General features: G+C 38.7%; 2 protein-coding genes across 2 annotated transcripts; one reads left to right on the top strand and one right to left on the bottom strand.

The window, feature by feature from the left end:
* Positions 1-542: 542 nt before the first annotated feature.
* Positions 543-10,138, bottom strand: avil (advillin). The gene is made up of 20 exons (XM_078248265.1): positions 10,025-10,138; positions 9,685-9,806; positions 9,468-9,542; positions 9,081-9,277; positions 8,887-8,995; positions 8,690-8,800; positions 7,015-7,220; positions 6,842-6,920; positions 6,506-6,604; positions 6,184-6,337; positions 5,952-6,052; positions 4,763-4,900; positions 4,262-4,420; positions 3,991-4,170; positions 3,263-3,420; positions 3,006-3,150; positions 2,656-2,844; positions 2,496-2,564; positions 1,658-1,768; positions 543-1,138 (listed from the first exon to the last, which is right to left on the bottom strand). Exons 2-20 carry the CDS (start codon positions 9,742-9,744, stop codon positions 1,025-1,027), a joined length of 2,454 nt encoding a protein of 817 aa, XP_078104391.1. The 5' UTR covers positions 9,745-9,806; positions 10,025-10,138; the 3' UTR covers positions 543-1,024.
* Positions 10,139-13,712: 3,574 nt separating this feature from the next.
* On the top strand, positions 13,713-21,195 carry olfml3b (olfactomedin-like 3b). The gene is made up of 4 exons (XM_078248266.1): positions 13,713-13,924; positions 14,781-14,977; positions 16,004-16,289; positions 17,854-21,195. Exons 2-4 carry the CDS (start codon positions 14,879-14,881, stop codon positions 18,636-18,638), a joined length of 1,170 nt encoding a protein of 389 aa, XP_078104392.1. The 5' UTR covers positions 13,713-13,924; positions 14,781-14,878; the 3' UTR covers positions 18,639-21,195.
* Positions 21,196-21,912: the final 717 nt, after the last annotated feature.

A 21,912-nucleotide genomic window follows, 5' to 3' on the forward strand; every position in this document is an offset into this window, starting at 1 on the left:
GAAATGTACCAGTCTGGTAGGACCAGGCTAGTCTACAGGTAAATTCAGACAAACAGTATAAGAAAAATGTGTTTTTTAAACATTAAAGCAAGTTAACATGTTCTAGTAGAAACCCAAAATACAAGTATGAACCTGATAATGAACACAATATGTCTCCTAGGCAGAGATGGAGATAGTTGTGAAGCGAAGGACAAAGCCTTAAGAGAAATTAATTATTATTGATAAATTGGATTGGTAATCTGTTCTTTTGAAACTTAAAATCATAACAGAAATCCACCAGAAATAGCACTGAACTCTGTACTCCTTCAGATATGTAAATTAACTTTTAAACTGGTTTTTTGTCTGAAGTATTTCATTTTCTTTTGGCCTGATGTGTTGTAACATTATTTGTCCAACAGATGGCAAAGTAGACTTCTATTTAAAGGGGAAATCAGAGCTTGGTTTGGTGTTCAGGAGTGAGCTCAGAATTAATAAAAGTTACCTAAGTGTTTGTTACTGTAATACGTTTGATAAATTATACACATTTTACACATGTTCTTTCTAAAAAATGTTTTAATGTATAGTTGTTATGTCTACAGTAATTGGTCTTTTCTCATATGAAGCCTTTTCTTCAAGACTAAAGTTCTTCCTCACAGGATTTATGTGATGTCTCGCTATATGGCTAAGATGTGTTATTTCAGTAGAGGTTAGCCATGCCACAAAGACATACACAGCATAGTAAGCATTAGAGTTTATATTGTTTCCTACTGAGAGTTCAAATAATATCACAAACAATGAATTAAACAGTGTCGGTTGTATAACATCAGAACAGGTTAAAACAAGAATCAAGTATTCAAGACCTGTATCATAGTGATTTGGAACAAATGTATGAATTACAATAAAAGTGGGATGAAAAGACACATTATTAGAATTTACTCCAAAATCAGATTGAGCTAAAGTGGAAGGTCAGTAATTGTAGGGGAGGGGGAGCTGACACAAAGTCTTTAACAGTAATAGCTTATTTCAAATATAGACAATAATCTGATTAAAACAGCCCTTTTTCTTTCTTCATTTTTAGTTGTTTCCACTGCGGCATGCTGGCAAAGTTGTCTTTGGTGATCCCAAATATGTTGTTGAAGTCAGAGTCAGACAGGTGTTTCTGAAAAGCAGTTCCCAAATGTTAGTTAGTGAAAACAAATGACTAACAATGCATCACTGATACTATTTGGCAGCAAAGCATCATGGTTACACCTCACAATAAAGTGCACAAAATGTTGAGTGGTTCAGTAATGATTGAACAGGGAACAAATCAGGGACTAACTGCTAATTAATGAGTAGCTCCTGAATAATAATAACAATCAAACACGGAACATAATGACACTAACTTGTTTCATGGGTCGATCATTTCCTAATTATTTCCTAGGAAGTTTCTTAGAAAACAATATTTGATTTCGTACTAATTATACACACAAAGAAACAGCAGGTAAAAATGTAAAATGTGTCTACAGACAGCTTACAATTCAACATATATGGAGATATAATAAAGGAAGAATAAGCTAATATTTCCTTGGGTTTAAATTGTGCTTTAAACCCAAGAAAAGGAAATTCCTTTTTTTCCCTAGAATATAAAATAGGTGTTGCCAAGTAGATTATTTCCACTCCGGGTAATTTAATCTACCTCTTTCTGGGTTGGGTCAACACCTTCAGGCAGCTCGTTGGCGAATTTGTTGACCAATTTGTCAGGTGGAAAAGACTGAAAGCTTTTCTCACTTTCGACACAGTTCTGCTCCTAGAAAGTCACATTAAGGTTCAGGTTAAGATTATACATTTTTGTATCATCATTAATATATCACTGCCTGTTGTGGCATTGAATCGGATAGATAGAGTACTTTGTAAGTTCAAGTTTTTGACCCCTGTCTCCGACGTTTTGTCATAACTCTTATTCAAGGTTGCTAAAAATGTATATGTTAAAAAAAATCTTCTTCAATTATTCCATGTAATTACTACTACTACTACTACTACTACTGCTACTACTATGACTACTACTACTACTACTACTAATAATAATAATAATAATAGCTTTATTTATATAGCACCTTTAAGAACAGAGTTTACAAAGTGCTTTGACAGACAAAGCAAGGTAATATATGTCTATAACAACAGAGAGCTAAACAGTGGGGCCAAACAATAGCAAGACAAAATTTGGGTAAATAAAAACAAGAAGACAAAAGACCCACAACATAGTAGAGAGAAGACAATTAGAATGTCCCTAGTACTCCCTAGTAAGAATTGCTAACCTGGTCATGCTCGAGGTAAGAGTAAACTTTTGCAGCCCTACAGTAACCATTCCTGAATGTCCCTCTGTATATCTGTGTGAAATCTAATAATAAGTTCTTTAACACAGAAACGTTATCCTAAATGTAACATGCATGAGAAATAATGGGTAACATTTTGGTAACCATTGGAACTATTTATGTTGCTAAAAAGCTTGAAGAAATGAATACGACTTTACATACAACTGGAACATTAAAAGATGTTGCTTCATCTCCCAACTCCTTCTTCAACTCCTCGTAGCTCTTTCCTCCCTAAAAGAAAGAAATGTTTGTCAGCGTATGTTTTTTTTTTGTACTCATCAGTGTACATGTCGATGCGCTATTTCAGTTCCCAAACACTCACACTCCATTTGGAGGGGTCCCAGGCTGTAAACCACCCAGTGAAGGTGGGCGGCTCAAATCCCTGCTTGATCAAGACAATGGGGGTGTCTGGGTCTCTGGCGCCCGGGTGGGTGCGCAGGTACTCTTGGCTGGTGGCCACTGCTTCTTTGCGCTCTACCTCATTGGCGTCTTTACCAATCCAGAGAAACACCTGAGACCAACGACAAAAAAAAAACATGGCACAAAAACATGGCACAAAAAGGCGGCACAAAAATTCAGGTATGTTGGGGACGTGATTGCATTCAGCTTTGAAATTTATAGTTTTCATTAAAAAGGTCCGTATTCTTCGTTACAAACAGCGTCACCTCATACCTGGTCCCATGTGTCCAGCAGCATGACATCATCCTCGTTGAGGTCATCCTGCATGAACTGAGTCACCTCGTTAACAATGAAACGGCCCGTCTTATTGGAGCATTCAAACAGGCGCGGCTGGTGATCTAAAACCGTCTGCTGTAATCTGTAATCAACATCATGCAACACGCAAAATAGTGGAAAACAAGCACGTTACCTTTGCTTCAACTCTCATGAAGCTTGTTTGCAGATAATAGTATTGTATGTGTCATCATCACCTCTTGTCACTAGCATAGGGAGCTTTCCCTCCAAGCAACTCCCAGAATGCAATGGGCTCCTGACCCTCTGCCACAATCTCCTCAGAACCTTGCCGTGAGTTCTGGCCAATCACAGAGCTCACCTCCTTTGCCATGGCTCTCTCGTCTCCACTTGATCCCTGGTAACAAAAAGTCAGTTACTTTGATATAGTACACTAAATGGCCAAAAGTATGTTGACACCCAAACATTACAATTCACTGCTATAACAGTCTCTGTTATTCCAGGGAAAACTTTCCAGTATTTACTCCCATTCAGCCACAAGAGCGTTAGTGAGGTCGGGCGCTGATGTTGGGCGATAAGGTCTGGCTCACGTTCCAGTTCCTGACCTGGCTTTGTGCTCAAGGGCCTGCTCCAAACTGTTGCCACAATGTTGGAAGCACACTGTTGACTAAAGTACCATTGTACTATGTAGCATTAAGATTTCACTACAGTAAGGGGCTTAATCCAAAACATGTCAATATAAATGTATAAATGTTTCTGGATGTGGTTTCTATACATTTTAACCCTATATCTTTACATATATTTTACCTTTATGTAACCGCAGACACACAAATGCATACAAAAGTACATAAAATACAAGAAACCACAAAAAATGCTACGAAAAGTATCATATTGTGTTGTATTGTATTGTCACCTTGTTCAGTGAATTATCAGTTTCTTGATCTGATTTTAACACCACCTTTCTTACCTTTCCACACCAAAGATACATTCCTGATTGGCTCTTTAGTACAAACACATCATTTGAGTTCAAAGAGGTAGCCAGGGCAGGAACCTCAATGGCTTTTGTGTTGGAAGGGTCAGAACCATGGATCTGGAGCAACCTTATCGGTGGTTCTGGCTCAGAGGACCCTTTTCTAGATGTTCCCCCCTAACAGAAAAAAAGAAATATTCTATACTGTTATACAAACTGTATACACACACAAATTTATCCAAATTAATGATTATAAATGCAGTCGTACCTCAAAGATGACCATTTTACCCTTGAACATCGCCATAAAGTGTCTTGGTTCTTTGCCCATTGTTGTTCTCACTTGGACTGGCTCATTACCATACTTCTGATCCAAGTTCACAGCTTGAAATGCTGAGGCTGCAACTTCATCCTGTGACGCATGACGCCCCTGAAATAGTAAGTGGTAAATTAGCTCCATCATATAATACAGTGATAATCAGAAAATTCCAAAGCAGGGACAGTGAAGGTTAGACTTTCTTGTAAGCAACTTTGTAAGAAACGTAATATTTCAGTGTATACTATGCATCACATGCTCGCTCTTGGGGGAATTGTTGGGTCTTTATAAATTATAGAGTGTGGTCTAGACTGTGTATCTGTTAAGTGTCTTAAGATTACTCTTGTTATGATTTGATACTATAAATAAAATTGAATTGAATTGAATTGAATTGAATTGAATTTAATTGTGATTGTGAATTACTATTATAATGTAAGACAATGGGCAAATCCTCACCTGCCATATATAGAGCAGGTAACACTTCTTGTTGTTAACCAAGTAAGTATAGAGGATCAGGTAGCAGTCTCCCCCATAGAAGTATCCGTACCATTGAGGGTCCACGGGGACAAGCTCCAGATTCTCAATTCTCCACACCTGGGCACATCACAAAGGTACTGAATTCTTCATTCTTTTCTCTATTGCTTTTGCTATTCCTTGAAGGGCCAAGCAAATAAATAAATTGCATTATATAAAAAGATATACATTTCAAATAAAATAAATATACATATACAAATAATAAAAATAAAATATATGCAGTATAAAGTAATTTATATGCAAATAAATAATTCAATAAATAAGTAAATATTTTAAAACAAATAAATACATACAGAACTAAATGGACAAATACATGTACAAATAAATGAAACATATAACAATATAATATAAATATTTCCACATGTATTTATTATTTTATTGATTTCTCTTCATATTTCCACATTTATTTGTTCTTTTATTTAGTTCTCTTTATATTTCCAATTTTTTTATTTACTTATTTCTTCTTTGCGGCAGTAGCTCAGTCCTTCATTCTACTGTCATGGCTTTATTGAACAGAACAGAGCCATCGTTAATATTATTAGCAACACCTGCTGCTTTTCCTGTTGTGACAAGTCAAAATGTCTGCTGTGAAAAAGGCATCTTGAGTGCTACATATTGCCAAACAAAGTTTTAATTAATCAAAATACTACAAAGCAATTGCCTCACAGACAACCAGGGGCCTTTGGGGCCCCCGAGGGTCTGGGCCCCGGGACTGCCCACTTTGCCCGGTTGGTAATGCAGCTCTGTTTGTCATCTCTGTTTCTATGCTTAGCTGCACTTTAAACTAAATGCCAATGGTAACATACATACATGCTAGCATTAACATGTTAACATATCAACAGTTAGCATGTTGACAACATTATACTACTGGATGTTTGACATACAGTATATTAACATGCTAACATGCATAATCACATTTAACATAGTAGTGTAACATTCTTAACTTTAACATGCTAGCAAGCTGACATTAGTATATTAGCACACTGTGTTAGCATTGATTTTAATATAGGCTACTGCTGAAACTGCACGTATTCAGTCATTGGGTTTTGGACCTGTTAGATGATAGACTGATCCTCCTCAAAGCACATACAGATGAAATAGTCACAGATACCTCCACTTGACCTGAGCCATTGTCCACCATTCGCTCCTGTGCAGCGACCTCTGGCATCATGTGCATCCAAGAGGCATCAAACTTTTCCTGTGTGATATGAGCTAAAGCAAAAATATGGTCACAAAACAAAAACAATTGAGTTGTTTTTTTGTTTTGTTTTTTAAATCAGAACCAATATATGTACTATTAGTCTGTGCTTGTTGTGTTTTTGTAAATTTAAGAACACACCTACCCACTTTCCCTCTTGTATGCACTTTGCCCAGACCTTGAGTCTGGTTCTTAACAGTCCACCTCTGGAACAGCTGCTTGAAGAGAGCTGACTCTGCCCCATCATTCACCGTCTCCACATTTGTAGTGATCGGGTAGTTTTTCATTTTGATAAACTCCTGTAACAGCCAATCAGACAAAAACATAGCAAATACACTAATACATTTATTGCAGGACTATTGTATTACATTGCATATAGTTTTAGCTGGGTGTACCTAATATGGCATGCAAAAGCAATCAAACACAAGCTATGGATACATGTAAAGGTCTGATGTAGAGTAACTCACCAAAGCTCTAGTCATAGCAGCCTGTCTCTCAGCTTTGTTTGCTTTCTTCCCCTTCCATACAAAGATCTTCGCCCCTCCCTGATCCAGGAAGTAGCAGTCCTAAACAGATAATAATATTAAATATATATGACTTAAGCATTTCTTACCATTAGAAAATAAAATGTGTTCAAGTTGTATGAGTCCAAACAGCAGTATCAAGAGTTTAAAGCCTTTAGCTGTACAGGAATGGTGAAATGTCACACTAGATGGACAACCGTACCAAGTTTTAAAGTGGCATTAGCACCCATCTTGATGTGGCATATACATCCTTTAGTGGTCAATATTGCACCAACTCACTTCATGGTTGAGGAGATCCTGAACCAGTGGTCTGGTAGCGACTTCTGTGACCTTCATCTGACCATCAGCATCTGTCACACTGAAAAAAAGACAAATTAGAAGACGCAAACAACACTTTAACTGGACATGGACTACATGAAACACTGGATGTCATGGACTAGTGAGCAGCTCACTGGTAAAGTGTGAGTTTTGCCTTCTGTTCCTGGTCAGCAGTTTCATCTGGAGGTCCGTCCGTCAGCGCCGAGCTTCTTTCTCCAAGAATACCATTCAGGATCTCCATGTTCTGAGGAGAGTTGCTCTCTGCGTCACCCTCGATCACTTGGACCTCTGCCCGACCTCCTCTCTCTCGGTCTCGGATGTCTTTGGCCAACTCCATGCCCTGAGAAGCAGAAGCACAACAGAGACTAACTACACACTCCAGAAATCTCAGATTTTAAACTTGAAGTGTGCACACTGAATTCACTACCAGATATTAAACAAATGTAAAACTACATTTAAAGTCTATTTTAAAAGTGAGATGTCATAAATGTACTGACAATCTCATTGCTGATCAGTGTACCCTAATAAACTTTAAACAAGCATACTGTGTATGTACAGTTTTTACTCATTCAGTAAGATTTATTAGCAGCATCTAGTCATCTAGTAGCAGACAGTAAAGGTGAGTTTAAAGGGACAGTTCACCCCAAAATCAAAAATATGTATTTTTCTTTTACCTATAGTGCTATTTATCAAGATGTCTGCCATCTCACCAATATGGTGGAACTAGATGGCACTCGACTTGTGGTGCTCAAAGCGCCAAAAAAAAATACTTTTGAAAAACTCAACAACATTTTTTTTGCTTCCAGAAATCATGACTATTTTCTTTCTACCGAACTACACCCATCAACTGTATCCCCGTGCAGCAGGAAGTGTAGGCTACTCATGGACAAGAGGCTCATACTCGTGACAGTGTGAAGGGAAGGCAGACATCTCTATGGCCAATATCTCCAACACTGGGCAACTCACACTAAAATAATCTAGATTGATAAATAACACTGCAGGTAAGGATTTTGGGGTTAACTGTCCCTTTTAAGTTTAGTGCAATACCCATAACCCATTTATTTAATAGATCATTTTTTAATAGGCGTGAATGTATAAATTATATCTAAGTTGACCAAATACTAATTGTATCTACTATTCATTGTGGACTATCAATGTCGGTTTCTTAGAAATCCCATTATTATGATAGGACATGTATCCTTACTAATGGCTAAATCTGAACTAACTTAAATGTGGGGTAGAAAAAGTGATGTAAACATCTAGAATATGAATATCAAGGATCTGTGTGTGGTGGGATAATGAATCATTCAGAGCCTCCGGCCTATTTTGCAGGAAGTAGGACATGAGCTCCGTTTGCACGCTCCCGCAGCTTTCCATAAAGGTTTAATGATGATATTTCGATCTGGAGAGGGCAACACGGAAAGCAGACTTGTTTCAGAGTCTGCACCTCTAACGTATATCATGTACATCCAGATAAAATGCTGCAAATAGAACATTAGACCTGATAGAGCATGGTAAAGATGTCACTTTTCAATTCACATGATCATAAAACATCTTTATATCAGAAAATATAAATAGTGAACAATATATAGTTATTGTTATGTTATTATTGTACACTGGGAAATATAGTTGCAAATGGATGAACTGATTTTATTTTTAATATCCTGTATTATTGAAAAAGAAAACTAGTTAAGAGTGAAAAATTGTGGAGTAAATGTTTTTCCTAGTTTTCTACTTATGTATGTTTATGTGTTTCCCTATGAATTCTGCAACCAACCATTTAGAAAGACCCCCACACAAAAATCTTACTTTAAGCTTTTCCTGTTTGTTACACTTCGGTCCATTCCACTGAACGATGGTCTTGCCAATGTCCAACAAAAACACATCTCCAAGGTTGAAGCTCTTCCAGCTCATCTCCACCTGAAACAAATTGAACATAAATCACTCTTTCTACATGACATCCTCTGTGCCATTAAGATTAACAACCACTGTGAAACATGGCACACCTCTTTTGCAATCACCCTTTTCTTCCCTTTGACATGAAGCAGTCTCTTAATGTCATAGGTGTTGGTTTCAGTGTGCCTCATGCCTGATGCAACTCCACCTTTCTTATAGCTAAACAAAGCAGATGATTATTTTTTCATGGTTTATTTCACTGCCTAGAAAATGATGGCCTTCTGTAAAAGACATTTTCACTCACATTACTCCTTGTTTGAAGTAGCCTCTAAAGCCATCAGACTCGTGGCCCTGAACTTCACGGTGCTGGACCGGAGTGGAACCCAAAAACTCATCAAGCTGTATGGTGTAAACAGCAGCTGCACCCTGTTCATCCTGAGTGGACTGCGAGCCAATCCAGTAGTGGATATCATAACGCAGAGAGCTGCTCACCTTCTGAGTCTGTGGGGAGTGGAGAAAGAGTGTGTGCGGGGTGGTGTATAAATCAGGATGCTATCTGATATACTAAAAGACAAAAACATCTTGTCACTGCTTCATTATTACAAAGTCTACAAATACAACTGTAGGTTTTACTAAACAAACAAGCAGCCATGGCACCCAAAACCCCAATTAGTCACCTTCTCAGACTTACATACAGAAGTACGTAGCAGTCACCCTCATAAAAGTTTCCATAGGAATTCTCAGGGATTTGTACTAGCTCCATTTTCTGTTGCAAAGAGAGAGAGAAGGTTGTGTAATGGTAATGGTGTAAGGTCTAATAATAACCCGTATTGCTCAATCCCTTTTCCCATTTGGGAAAACTTCAGTCCACAGTCACTATTGCAGCATCTACTTTAAAATCAAATTACCTCAATTCTCCAGATTATAATCCCAGCGTTTTTAGTTACTGCTCTAAATGTGTACTCCATGTTGCTCGGATGCACTCAGCTTCAGTGGCACTTGTACACTTTTGTTGCTTTGTTTTCTTTTTCTGAAAGAGGGGATCATTGTGAAATCACACATTTGTTGGTACATTAAATACATTTCCCTACAGCACGAACCTACAACAACAACACAAATGTTGACATTATTTTAAAAGGTTTTGCTCTTTACTCTATTTTCTCTTGATAAAATGCAGAAGAGATTTATAGCAAACCTACAGCGATGATATTTGATCAAATCTCATAATTTATATATTATCCAACATACCTGGTATTCTTGTTTGAAGACTACCCTGCAAGCTTGTATGAGGTGCCAACAGCTGGTTTCTGATAACCAAAGGTCTTCAGTCCTCTTTCCCTCACTGCCCATAAAATATTTGCCTGTGTTTGCATGCTTCTGAACCTCTCACATTGTTCTGCCGAATCACTGAGGAAGACACAAAATCATGTAGGCAAATCTGCTGAAAAAAAGGATTGACTCATATTCAAATGCACAAGCACACACAGTAACACTGATCACCGTCATTCATTTCACAGCCTACTCGGCCCTGTACCTCCACATTCGCACCATATATGGATATATGCACAGCTATGGGTAGAAAGACTTTTTATAAATGATAACTTAGTGTTAATGAGCTTCACAAGAATGGTATATTATAACATGAATTGTTATAGTTAGTGATAAGCATAAATATTACAATGATTATTTGTTTACATTATAGTAGTAGTAGTATTAGCAGTAGTGACAGGAGTAGTAATAGCATTATTTTTAGTAGTATTATGTACATTATATATCCAGTGTCCATGCTATGATAATGATAATGTGAACTTTTACATATTCACACACACTAACATGTACACACTGAGGCAGATGAGGTCAGGCCTAGTTGTGCTGCTGGCACAGCTTGGAGATGGGTTTGTTTGGGGACACGTAGGAGACAAAACAACAGTGAGCACATCTGCAGAGTGCTTACATTAGGACATTTCTCATAAAATAAAGAATAAATACAGAATTACATAAATTGTCTTTTTAAAGAGAACTTCACACATCAAATGTCTGTTTACAGGTTTTATGGAGTACTACTGCATATGTGAGAAATTTTGTATAAAACATTTGTGCTCCAGAGCCCAGAGGGAGCTGCGTGAAATCTGATTAAAAAATTGCCTCAAGTGATGTCACTTGAGTCCGCAGCCATTGGGCCTGAAGACTATACGTTTGAAAAAATAAACTAAACTCAGGGTGTGGCGAGAAGTGAGCTTAGTGTGAGACCTCTGTAGCTCACTCCTCATCTTAGGTTGAACTGTCGGTGGCCGAGTTGCACTGTGGGGAATGTAGGCGCCAGGTTTTAACAAAGGAGAGGAATACTTTGAAAAAAGCACAATATCTCTGGTTCTGCTGTTTTACTTTTTTTTTTTAACTGTCCATGAGTTCAACAATGTTATAGAAGCACAATGCTAAATCTGTGGCATACTTTTTTTTAAATAAAATAGAGACTGACCACTGAGTGATTTTCCAAAAACTAATTTTTACTATTCTCTGTAAATTATGTAATATCTAGTTATCTGTCAGTTATCGCATGCATGTAAAAACACAACACCGTTTTAATTGATAGATAACAAATGTTTGGTCTGTTTTTAGCACATAGTCACTACCTGGAAATATTTTCATACACAGCACATGAACACCTACACACACTTGCACATACTGGTTTGTGTTACATACTAACATAACCACCTTTTAACCATGGCATTTAATAATAATCTTATCCTGTTTTTTTCTATCCAGGTTGTTGTAGTGACTTGTCTGCCTGCATATACACACTTGAAAATGAAATGCGTAAAAAAACACATATTCAAATAAGCACATCCTTATACAAACAAGCCTGAAGCAATGATGGTACAAAGTGGGCGTCATGCACTACCATGAATAGGTGACTGTATTGTAAATAATGCCCAATACAATAGACCTTTAGTTGTAGCAGCATTACACAACACCATCATTAGTGGTGTAATTTGTGTGCATGAAGATGAGAGTTCATTGGTGGATTTTTTTTAATTTTTTTAATTTATTTTACCTTTATTTAACCAGGAAGAGACTCATTGAGATTAAAAATCTCTTTTTCAAGAGTGTCCTGGCCAAGAGAGGCAGCAGTACAACCACACATACAGTACATACAAACACAAAATACGCAAAAACACCAAAAAAACATAAAACAACTGACACAGCAAATCTTTCAAAGTCAACCACAATCCTAAACACATCAGGCAAAAATCTGCAGCCAGATGTGGCTGCCTCCAAGTCAATCATCATCCTCTTAAAAGCGACCAATGAGACCAGCTCAGTAAGTTTCATGGATTTCTGTAACTTGTTCCAGGCAGAGGGAGCAGCAAACTTAAAGGCCTTTTTTTCCCAGCTCAGTTCTAACCTTTGGAACAGACAGAAGGAAAAGATCCTGGGAAGCCTTGTATATGAAGATATGCCAATGTTGAAGTCTCCGTGTTGATAGAGAAGGCCATCCAACACGTTCATACAGTTCACAATGGTGAGTGAGGGCTTTCATACCAGTGATGAACCTCAGAGCTCCAGTGTCCAGTGCATGTAAACTTTGAGATGAAGCATTCATGTATAAAACATCACCAAAATCAAGTACAGACATAAAAGTGGCAGCGACCAGCCTCTTTCTAGATTTGAACGAAGGCAGGATTTGATTCTGTAATAAAATCCTAGTTTAAGTTTTAATCTTTTTGCTAGCTGCTGAATATGAAGGGTAAAAGAAAGATATTCATCAATTAAAATACCAAGATATCTGTACTTAGAAACACATTCAATTTTCGTACCCTGGGAAGTGAGGATTGAAGGGAGATTTGATTTAGATTTCGAATTTGAAAAAAGCATGACTTTAGTTTTTTCTGCATTTAAAACAAGTTTTAAATCATAAAGATTCTGTTGAAGTGTGTTAAAAGCAAGTTGTAACTGGGAGAGGGTCTGGTCTGCGGTGGGTGCAGAGCAATACACTACAGTGTCATCAGCATAAAAATGAAATTTAACATTAGACACGTTATGATCAATGTTATTGATATAGAGGATGAATAGCAGTGGCCCCAAGACTGATCCCTGAGGCACGCCTTTTGTTATTTTGAGATAGCAAGAAGTGCTGCCTTCCGCCTGCACACACTGAGTTCTGTCTGTAAGGTAGTTAACAAACCAGCCGACAGTTCTTTCACAAAGCCCAGCCCTATACAGTCTCTGCTTAAGCACTATGTGGTCCACTGTATCAAATGCCTTTGAAAGGTCAGTAAAGAGGGCTGCACAATGCTGCTTATTATTCATGGATTCAACAAAGTCATTTAAAACCTTAAGAGCTGCCGACGTTGTACTATGCCCTTTTCTGAAACCAGATTGGAAGTCAGACAACACATTATAACTGTTAAAAACGTTCTTTAACTGATCACTGACAAGGGATTCAAGAACCTTGACCAGGACAGACAGTTTAGAGATTGGTCTGTAGATTTACAAAAGAGTTACAACTGTGCACAACTGTTGTATTGGTAGGATGACAAAAAAAGCTTAGATTTTAAAAAGTTGTCACCTGAGCTCAATGGAGTTGAGGGCATTTATATTTGATGCTCTATTTTAAGTTAAACCATACACATGCATCTTTCTGGGCTTAGAGTAGTGGAGCCTGTCCAAGCATGAGGACACACCTAAGTCTATCATAGGGCTACACAGTTGTTCCTTTAAATAAGTAACTATAGTTCTATAACTGTAACATTAAAGCTTTACAATTAACTTTTTAAAGCTTACTTTAAAGGACGTTTTATGGTTCTGCACAGGCTCCACGCAGAGCTTTCGCCGTAGCCTACGTAAGTGGCCTGATGTTTAAAACTTGTGCATTGGTGTGTGCGTCGAGCCGGCATGTGTGTGTGTGTGTGGGGAGTGTGTTAGAGCGAGGGAGAAGCGAGAGAGTGACGGCAATTAGCTTCGGAGCGAGTACCGACTCTAGAGTCATAGTGAGAGAAACAAAGTGTCTCCCCTGTGTTTTCTGACCAAGGGGGGACATATTTAGCAGGAAACGTTAACCCTCTGCTTGATTTTATGTTGTTTATGGAGAAGGAGAACCAGGAAATGAGTCGGGGGAAATGCAACGCTACCAAGCCACGGCGGCCAGTGAGTTTTAGCGCTAACTAAAACCCATAAGCAAGCTGTGTTGACAAAGAGGTGTGCAGACTTTTGTGCAGCAAGGTGGTTATATAATGACAAGTGAGGCCGGAGACACTATTTCCTTTTTCCCCAGTAATTCACCACTCGCTAAACTAACTACTGTTTTTGTCATGCTACAGACATCAATCCAGTATTGCAACTGTTCCTGTGCACAGGGACAGCTGGAAAACATAACAGACACTGCTATAACAAGACTTCACTGATGAATGAAACTTATGTTTCTGTGTGCTTTTTCTTATTCGTTGAATACATTTTTCCACACTGGGCTGCTGTGCCTTTTGTTTGTTCTTTGTGTTACTCCAATATTCTTGCAAGTTTATAATAAAATACAAAAACCTAACTTGGTTTAGTCTTCGACTGTTTTTGTTTCACTTTCCTATTTTTCAAAACCTACACCTGCTGCAAACATGAAAAGTTTCTACCACAACAACATCTGAGAAATTCATCTGTTAAAATAGTTCATAATGTGTTACACAGAATTTTTCATTAATGCATTGTAATGTAGGCTAGTTGATTAAAATCCACAGTCCATGTTCTTCCCCTTTACACAGGAGTACAGCGCCTCACTGACTCCTGACTCCCACTCACATTATTCTTGCTGCTCCTGCTCTACATAACGTGGTCCGGCGCCACACTACTGGCCTGTGTTTTGAGTAAAGCCATACATACATTTAAACATCAGACTATATATTGTTTTTTTTGTTCAGTTTGTCAATCAGGTAAAAGCTGAACACCAGTGTATTGTCTCTCTTAGAGACTGTGTGCCTGTGTGTCTTCACCAGATGTTTTTGGCTCCTCCCAGGCAGCTTACTAAAACATTCCAGCCCACCTCTGGGAATCTGCTGGCTCCTCCACACTCTCACTCCACTCCAGGAGGCAAAGAGACTGAGCTGACACAAAATGAGGGGACTTGTTGTCTTGGTTACTTTGGCCTGCTTTGCCACCGCTCAGCACCAAACACTGATTGACTACTTGGAGCGGAGGCTGCTCGCTATTGAGGTAAGACTCATTTTACCTCCCTGCCGAGCCCTGCGCTCCAGAGTCCCTGTGAAAGGAAAGGAAGGCAATGGAATGCAGATGTGGGAAAATCCTGAGGAAAATGCTGGAAAATACAGCTCTCGGATATGTATAGGGAGTATGAGCTTCTTGTCTGAGTTCAGAGACTGAGATAAAAATGTAGTTTAAAAGATTAGTACAGATTTGAATAGTTGTGCTATATTGGTATTCCAAAATGGCATGTATCATGATGATGAAGTAACAGTAATTATTTCACCAACAACACATTTCAGATTAAACATCTTTCAAAGAATGTCATACATGTGTGGAACCTTATTTTTGTGATGGATTCAAATATAGCTCTCTTGGTGTTCCAACCTCAAAGTATAGCCAGTAATAGCTCTCCACAGGGATCTTGTCAGTTGTTCTATTTTAATATTTTGGTTTTGTTTGTATGAAAAGATCAAATATAAAACATGTTCTACTTTTTCATATTAGGTCTAAAGTCAGAGTTTGAAACTAACTAGAGTTCATTAAACCAAACTCCCTCAAAATATTATTCATCCACATCCCCTCAGTTTCTAACTGGAGTTCATTAAACAAAACTCCCTCAAAATATTATTCATCCACATCCCTCAGTGTCTGTATTTCTCTGTAATGTAGTCTCAGACTTTACTGATCACCTCAGAGGTCAGGGTCTGCTACAGAGCGAGTTGGTAGGATTTAGTGTTTTGCTAAAAGACATTTGAGCAGGGTGGAAACTTGCCACGTGTGGGCTGAACCTGGTTGTTTGAAGGATGAGCTTCCTACTTATTATGCCTTTCTGTCCCAGACTATTTACTGAGCCTTAAAGAACATAAAATTATGGCCTTCTTAGAGCTTACTATAAGTACATTTGCAGTTCCTGTAAAACAAACCGCATGTATTGCTCACATTACTGAAGTACAAACAGGTAAGATGGAAACAAGTGTGACCATCTCAGCTTGTGTAAAAATTAAGACTGATCTTTGTCACCTTGTTTTGAAACAGGACCGGATCTCTCTGTGGCATGAACAGACTGCCCGCTACGCCTCCGAGCTGCGGGAGCTGAAGCAACAAATGCTTTCCCAGCTGGAGAACCTGGATAAAGAGAAAGAGACACTGAGAATGAATCTGGATGGCGTAGGGACAAGGGTGGACCGGGTGGAACGTGAGCTGGACTACTTGGAAACTCAGAACGGAGCACAGCCGTGTGTGGACGTGGACGACAAGCTGATAGAACAGCAGGTGACACTGGTGAAGGAGAAGCAGAAGGCCAAGTACTCAAAACTATCAGGTGGGATATAACGTGTTTAAACTGCACTTGGATAGTACATTTATTCTGTTCATCAGAATAAACGTCCTGTATTTTATTGTGTATGAATATGAAAATACTTACTTAGTTCTACCTTAAACTGATCAACAACTAAAATTACAATAATTTGAAATGGAAAAAAGCAAGCAAATCCTCAAGTATGTAATGCTGTACCCATTAAATTAATCATTTACAGAACAGAACAGGTATATAGTAATGATAGATCACTTATCAATTACTTAAAGTGCATTAATTGGTCTTACATTTTCATACAAACACTCCACTGGCAGGTCAAAGCCTTCACAAAAGCCTTTGGCATATTTATATTTAGATTAGTCTCGCTTTTCCAGACCTTCCTCCACAGCACAGGTGCTAAGCGCCAGACGGAGCCACGGTGCCGCTGCAAAATAGCCTCAGGAAGGAACTTGTTTTGGTTGAACATGTGTACGTTCAAAAGTTGTTTTAGTCAGAAAACTCAGATTGGGCAGATCACTCATCAGTTATCAAAAGTCACAAAAAGAGTTTTCCATCACCTGTGTGAGGCAACACACCCTTCAGTCATCCCTCTACTCTTAGTTTTGTAGAAATTTAAAAACATTCCATTATTGAGATTTGTTCACACAAAGAAAAAGGATGGTATTATTCTGTTGTTCTATCCCAAATCATCAAATCCAATGAAAATACAAAAACCAACAATGTGTCAGTCCTTTTCTTAATACTTTCCGACTTCCTTCCCTGTCTGTGGCACTGCCTTCCTTAAGCCATGGGATTTGGGATGGTGGTCCAAAACCTTACAAAGACACTTTATGCTGGCCTTCTCTTTAATTTGTCACCCATATTTATACAATATAAACAAATAAGGCAAAGACAGGCTTTATTCTCCGTCTTGGGTGAAAACACATAATACAGTCTCAAAGCTGTAGTCTTGAGACTTCACACTTAAAGTACAAACATGAGGATTTAACTTGGATATGCCCTCAAGGACTTGACTTGACCATGTCCCAAATGACTTAAATTAATTATTTAACATTTGGGGAAATACGCTTAATGTCTTTCTTGCCGAGAGTTGGATGAGAAGATTGATACAACTCTCATATCTGCCCTAAATATGAAGCTGGAATCAGTAGCCAGTTAGCTTAGCATAAAGAGTGGAAACATGGGAAAACAGCTAGCCTGGCTCTGTCCAAAGCTAACTAAAGTTGCATACCAGCACCTCTAAAGCTCACTAATTAATACGTCACATTTCTTCAGTTAAATCTGTACAAAAAGCGTAAAAACAACAGTTGTGGTTCTAGGTACTGGACTATTTGCTGGCTGGGTGCAATGACCTCCTGGAGTATCTGCTGGTTGTTTGGCAACCTCACAGTGACAACAAGCTAACTGTCTCCTGCTGACAATGAGCAGGCAAATATGGGAGTCGTAATAATCTTCTTGTCTAACTCTTTACAAGAAAGCAAATACCGGTTAACATACTTGCTAAAATGTCGAGCTATTCCTTTAAAAACAGTCCTGATATATTTAAATAACAAACTGTGAACATTTTCAGACTGCAGCGACATGATCTCCACCATAAAAGCCATGAAGATCTTGAAGCGAGTCGGAGGGCCAAAGGGCATGTGGACCAAAGACACCAGCAGCGGCTCTGGGAAGGTCTACATTTTTAACGGGACGGATGAAGACACCATCCATGAGTTTGCCTCTGTGCAAGACTTCTCACGCTCGCTGGGCATGTCTCTGTCCAAGAACCTGAAGCTTCCGTCTGCCTGGAAGGGAACAGGACACGTTGTCCTCAACAATCACGCATATTATATAAATCAGGCTGAAGAGATAATGGTGGTTAAATATGACATGAACAACAGCTCTGTGACAGACAACGCAGTGTTCCCAGTGCAGGACCATGTCCCACCGTACGGCCTGACCCCCGAGACAGTGATGGACCTGGCTGTGGATGAGGAAGGCCTGTGGGTCATTTATGCCTCACGGCAGAACGAGAGGTACATCTCTCTGGCTAAAATGGACGCCAACTCGCTGGACAACGAGCAAATGTGGGACACAAACTGTCCGAGAGAGAATGCGGAGGGGGCTTTTGTCATCTGTGGCACTTTGTATGTGGTGTACAACACCAAGCAGCCCGGTCGCTCACGTGTCCAGTGTGTGTTTGACGTCAATGATATGGTGACCAATGAAGAAGCACCCCTGGTTTACTTTCCAAAGCGTTACGGAACCCACTCCAGTCTAAAGTACAACCCGCAGGAGCAGCTGCTCTATGCATGGGATGATGGCTACCAGATCCTGTACAAGCTAATCATGAAAAAGAAACTAGAAATTTGAGCTAAATAATACACGGCACCAAACCCAAACCATCTTAAAGTACCACTCCATTGTTTTTACAATTTTAAGCTCCCTAACTACAAATCATGTGTACTTTATTTTACTGCTGACCATTTTTAAAGCTATAGTGCATAGTTTCTGTCTCCCTCATGATAAGGAATTCAAAGTAATGACAACATCATTGCCTTCAGTGATCGCACACCACCCCCACACCTCCTCCACACAGTTGTTTGTAGCCAAGAAGGACACGGAGGATTAAAAAAGAAAATGATGGCCCCTTTAGAAGAGGTAATTATCTTCACTCAAGTTTCTGTGCGCGAAAGTCGCCGGACAACACCATTTTCTGAACATAGCCATACTGAGAAATACAGAGAGAGTTGTGTGGAGCTGATAGTCTTAATTAGCTTTGTATCAACTCATTTGGCAATGGCTTGAATATTAATGAACGTCCGTTATAACGGACGTTCATTAATATTTAAAAAGTTATGCACTAAAGCTTTAATGCATGTTGTGGATTTTCAGATTTGTCAATGTGTATGTTGAAACATACTTTAACTGTATAATCAAGTGACCATCAAGTGTGCAGGTTTTTTTTTTCAGTTTCATTATTGTGACGTGATATAATAATAACAGTTGTTGAAAAGTCTCAACAATTAACAGAACATTTTCTAAAAATGAGTGCACTGTCACAAGTCAAGCAAGTTTCAAGAGTCTTTTATACCATTCGGAAATGAATGGACAACAACGGAGGGTAGGAGAAATAAATTCAAAAGTTGCCAACACTCCAGCATGGTATGCAAAATGGTCAGCAGTGACGTGAAGTATTCTTGATGTGTAGTAAATCCCCCCCGCTCACCCCTCCCTTTCTAAGCCTGTAGTAGAACCTTCAGTAGCCTTACGTAACGCAAAAGGCCCCCTCTAGAGAAGGTGTTTGGTTTGTCCGTTCTGGGCTGCTGTAGAAACCATAGACTGTATATAAAGATGGACGACGCATCTCCACTTCCTCCCACTGTACAAAAGTGAAGCCAAAATATCTCGGATACAGGCACTGCCATCTTGTAATTTTGGAGCCAGAGTCTGGTAGTGATCTGGAGGTGGAGCCGCGGTATCGAAGTCCCGCCCATACACCAGCCTGACTATTCAGATGTCAATCACAGCTGCAAATCATGACGTTTCGCCCCGTTTTTATAGCATGAAATAACTAATAAAAACCAAACCTATCAGAAAATTAACACTTAAACAAACCTCTGCGTGATAAGAACTACCTAAAATGACAGAAACCATGTTTGGGGAAAAAAGTATTTGACGTGTACTTTAATTTCTAAGTTTGGCCCGAGTCCCATCCGCTAACATTGTGGGGGCGTGATTTATGACCTTTACTGCAGCCAGCCACCAGGGGGCGATTGAGATGTTTTGGCTTCACTTATACAGTCTATGCATGAAACGCATCGACCCCTGGTAGAAACAGGGAAGAGAGCTCCTGTAGCTGTAGATATGAAGGGCTCATTCTACAACAATTCTTAGTTTCAGGTGATTATACACTAATACAAACTTAATTATAAATATTAGCCTATATTCCATTTCTGCCAATAGATCCCCCTAAATCCTACACACTGGCTCTTTAAGTCTAAAAGCCCAACAAGGTTCAAAAGGGCTGGATTGTAAAACTGTATCTGTATACTTTCACACTTTCAGATGTGAGCCAAGCACTTGTTTCTTATTGTTCATGCTGCAAATATAGGACACATCATACTTTTAAATTAGTATAATTTACCGGACCACTCGCTTTAACCTCACTGTCAAAATATGTCCAATCTTTTTCTACTTGACATGTCATTTTGCTGTCTGAATACATTTTGATAACATATATCTTGGTAGCATTGCTGAGTGCATAAATGAAAGCAAACTCGTTTCCTGCAATAATTCATCCCATTGCTTTATGGGGAATGAAAGACAAAGACAAGTGTGTGTACTAGCAGCTATAATAACTCAGTCAAAACACAGGCTTTAATGTTGCTGAACTATATAACATTTGTCATATTATATTAAAAAGCAATGCTTAGTTTAAAAGATAGAAGAAAATAAACATTTTCTTTAGTTATGGCTCCAACTTCATTTTGCAGCTTTATAAATTTCAACAACTGCCATAATCCAATTATATGATGTTGCCACGTATAGTGCAACTACAGCAATGTTGTCACTATGGGGGGTAATCTCAGAACTGCAATAAATAAACCTGGGATATTAGGATACGTGCAAAAAAAGCTAGCTGGCTAGTGCTGTTATATTTCTATGTTTATGCATCATGTGAACTTTTCTCATAAGTCGAGCACATATGTATTTTGTGGTGTCAACTTTTTACTAAATGAAATCACCAAGATTGACAGAGCACCACTATTTGAATTATGCCTCTCATATAATGCACTTGTTTATTTATAATTGAATATAACATCTATTTCTTACTGTGTGCTTATAATATGCTAATTTTTCCACTATCATCTATTCCTATTTCTGCTTTTAATTATTGTTCATTGTGAAAATAAATGGCAAACTGTTATCACAAGGAGTCTGTCTTCTTTAATGTGAAGGATGTGCAGGCACAAACATATTAAAGTCACTATGTGTAAGATTTAAACATTTTAGACTTTAACGTCCCCTTGTGGTATCATCAAAAAGACACTGTGGCAGATAGCAATGCATTACTTTCTCGGTTACTGTACATCTTTTCTCGATTTCAACCTTGCTACTTAAAGGTGAAATGCATTGACTGACATGATGTCTAAGTATGGTGCGGACTAATAAAAACGTATTTAATTGATTGGTTGTAAACTCAGCAAAAAAAAGAAACGCCCCTTTTTCAGGACACTGTATTTTAAAGATACTTTTGTAAAAATCTAAATAACTTTAGAGATCTTCATTGTAAAGGGTTTAAACAATGTTTTCCATGCTTATTCAATGAAACAAACAATTAATGAACATGCACCTGTTGAACGGTCGAAAAGACAATAACAGCTTGCAGGCAGTAGGCAATTAAGGTCAGTTATAAGAAAATTAGGAAAGTAAAGAGACCTTTCTACTGACTCTGAAAAACACCAAAAGAAAGACGCCCAGGGTCCCTGCGAATCTGCGTGAACGTGCCTTAGGCATGGTGCAAGGAGGCATGAGGACAGCAGATGTGGCTAGGGCAATACATTGCAATGTCCCTACTGTGAGACTCATAAGACAGCGCTACAGGGAGACAGGAAGCACAGCTGACTGTCCTTGCAGTGGCAGA

This window comes from Sander vitreus, chromosome 4, assembly GCF_031162955.1.
Source record: "Sander vitreus isolate 19-12246 chromosome 4, sanVit1, whole genome shotgun sequence".
NCBI classification, from domain to species: domain Eukaryota; kingdom Metazoa; phylum Chordata; class Actinopteri; order Perciformes; family Percidae; genus Sander; species Sander vitreus.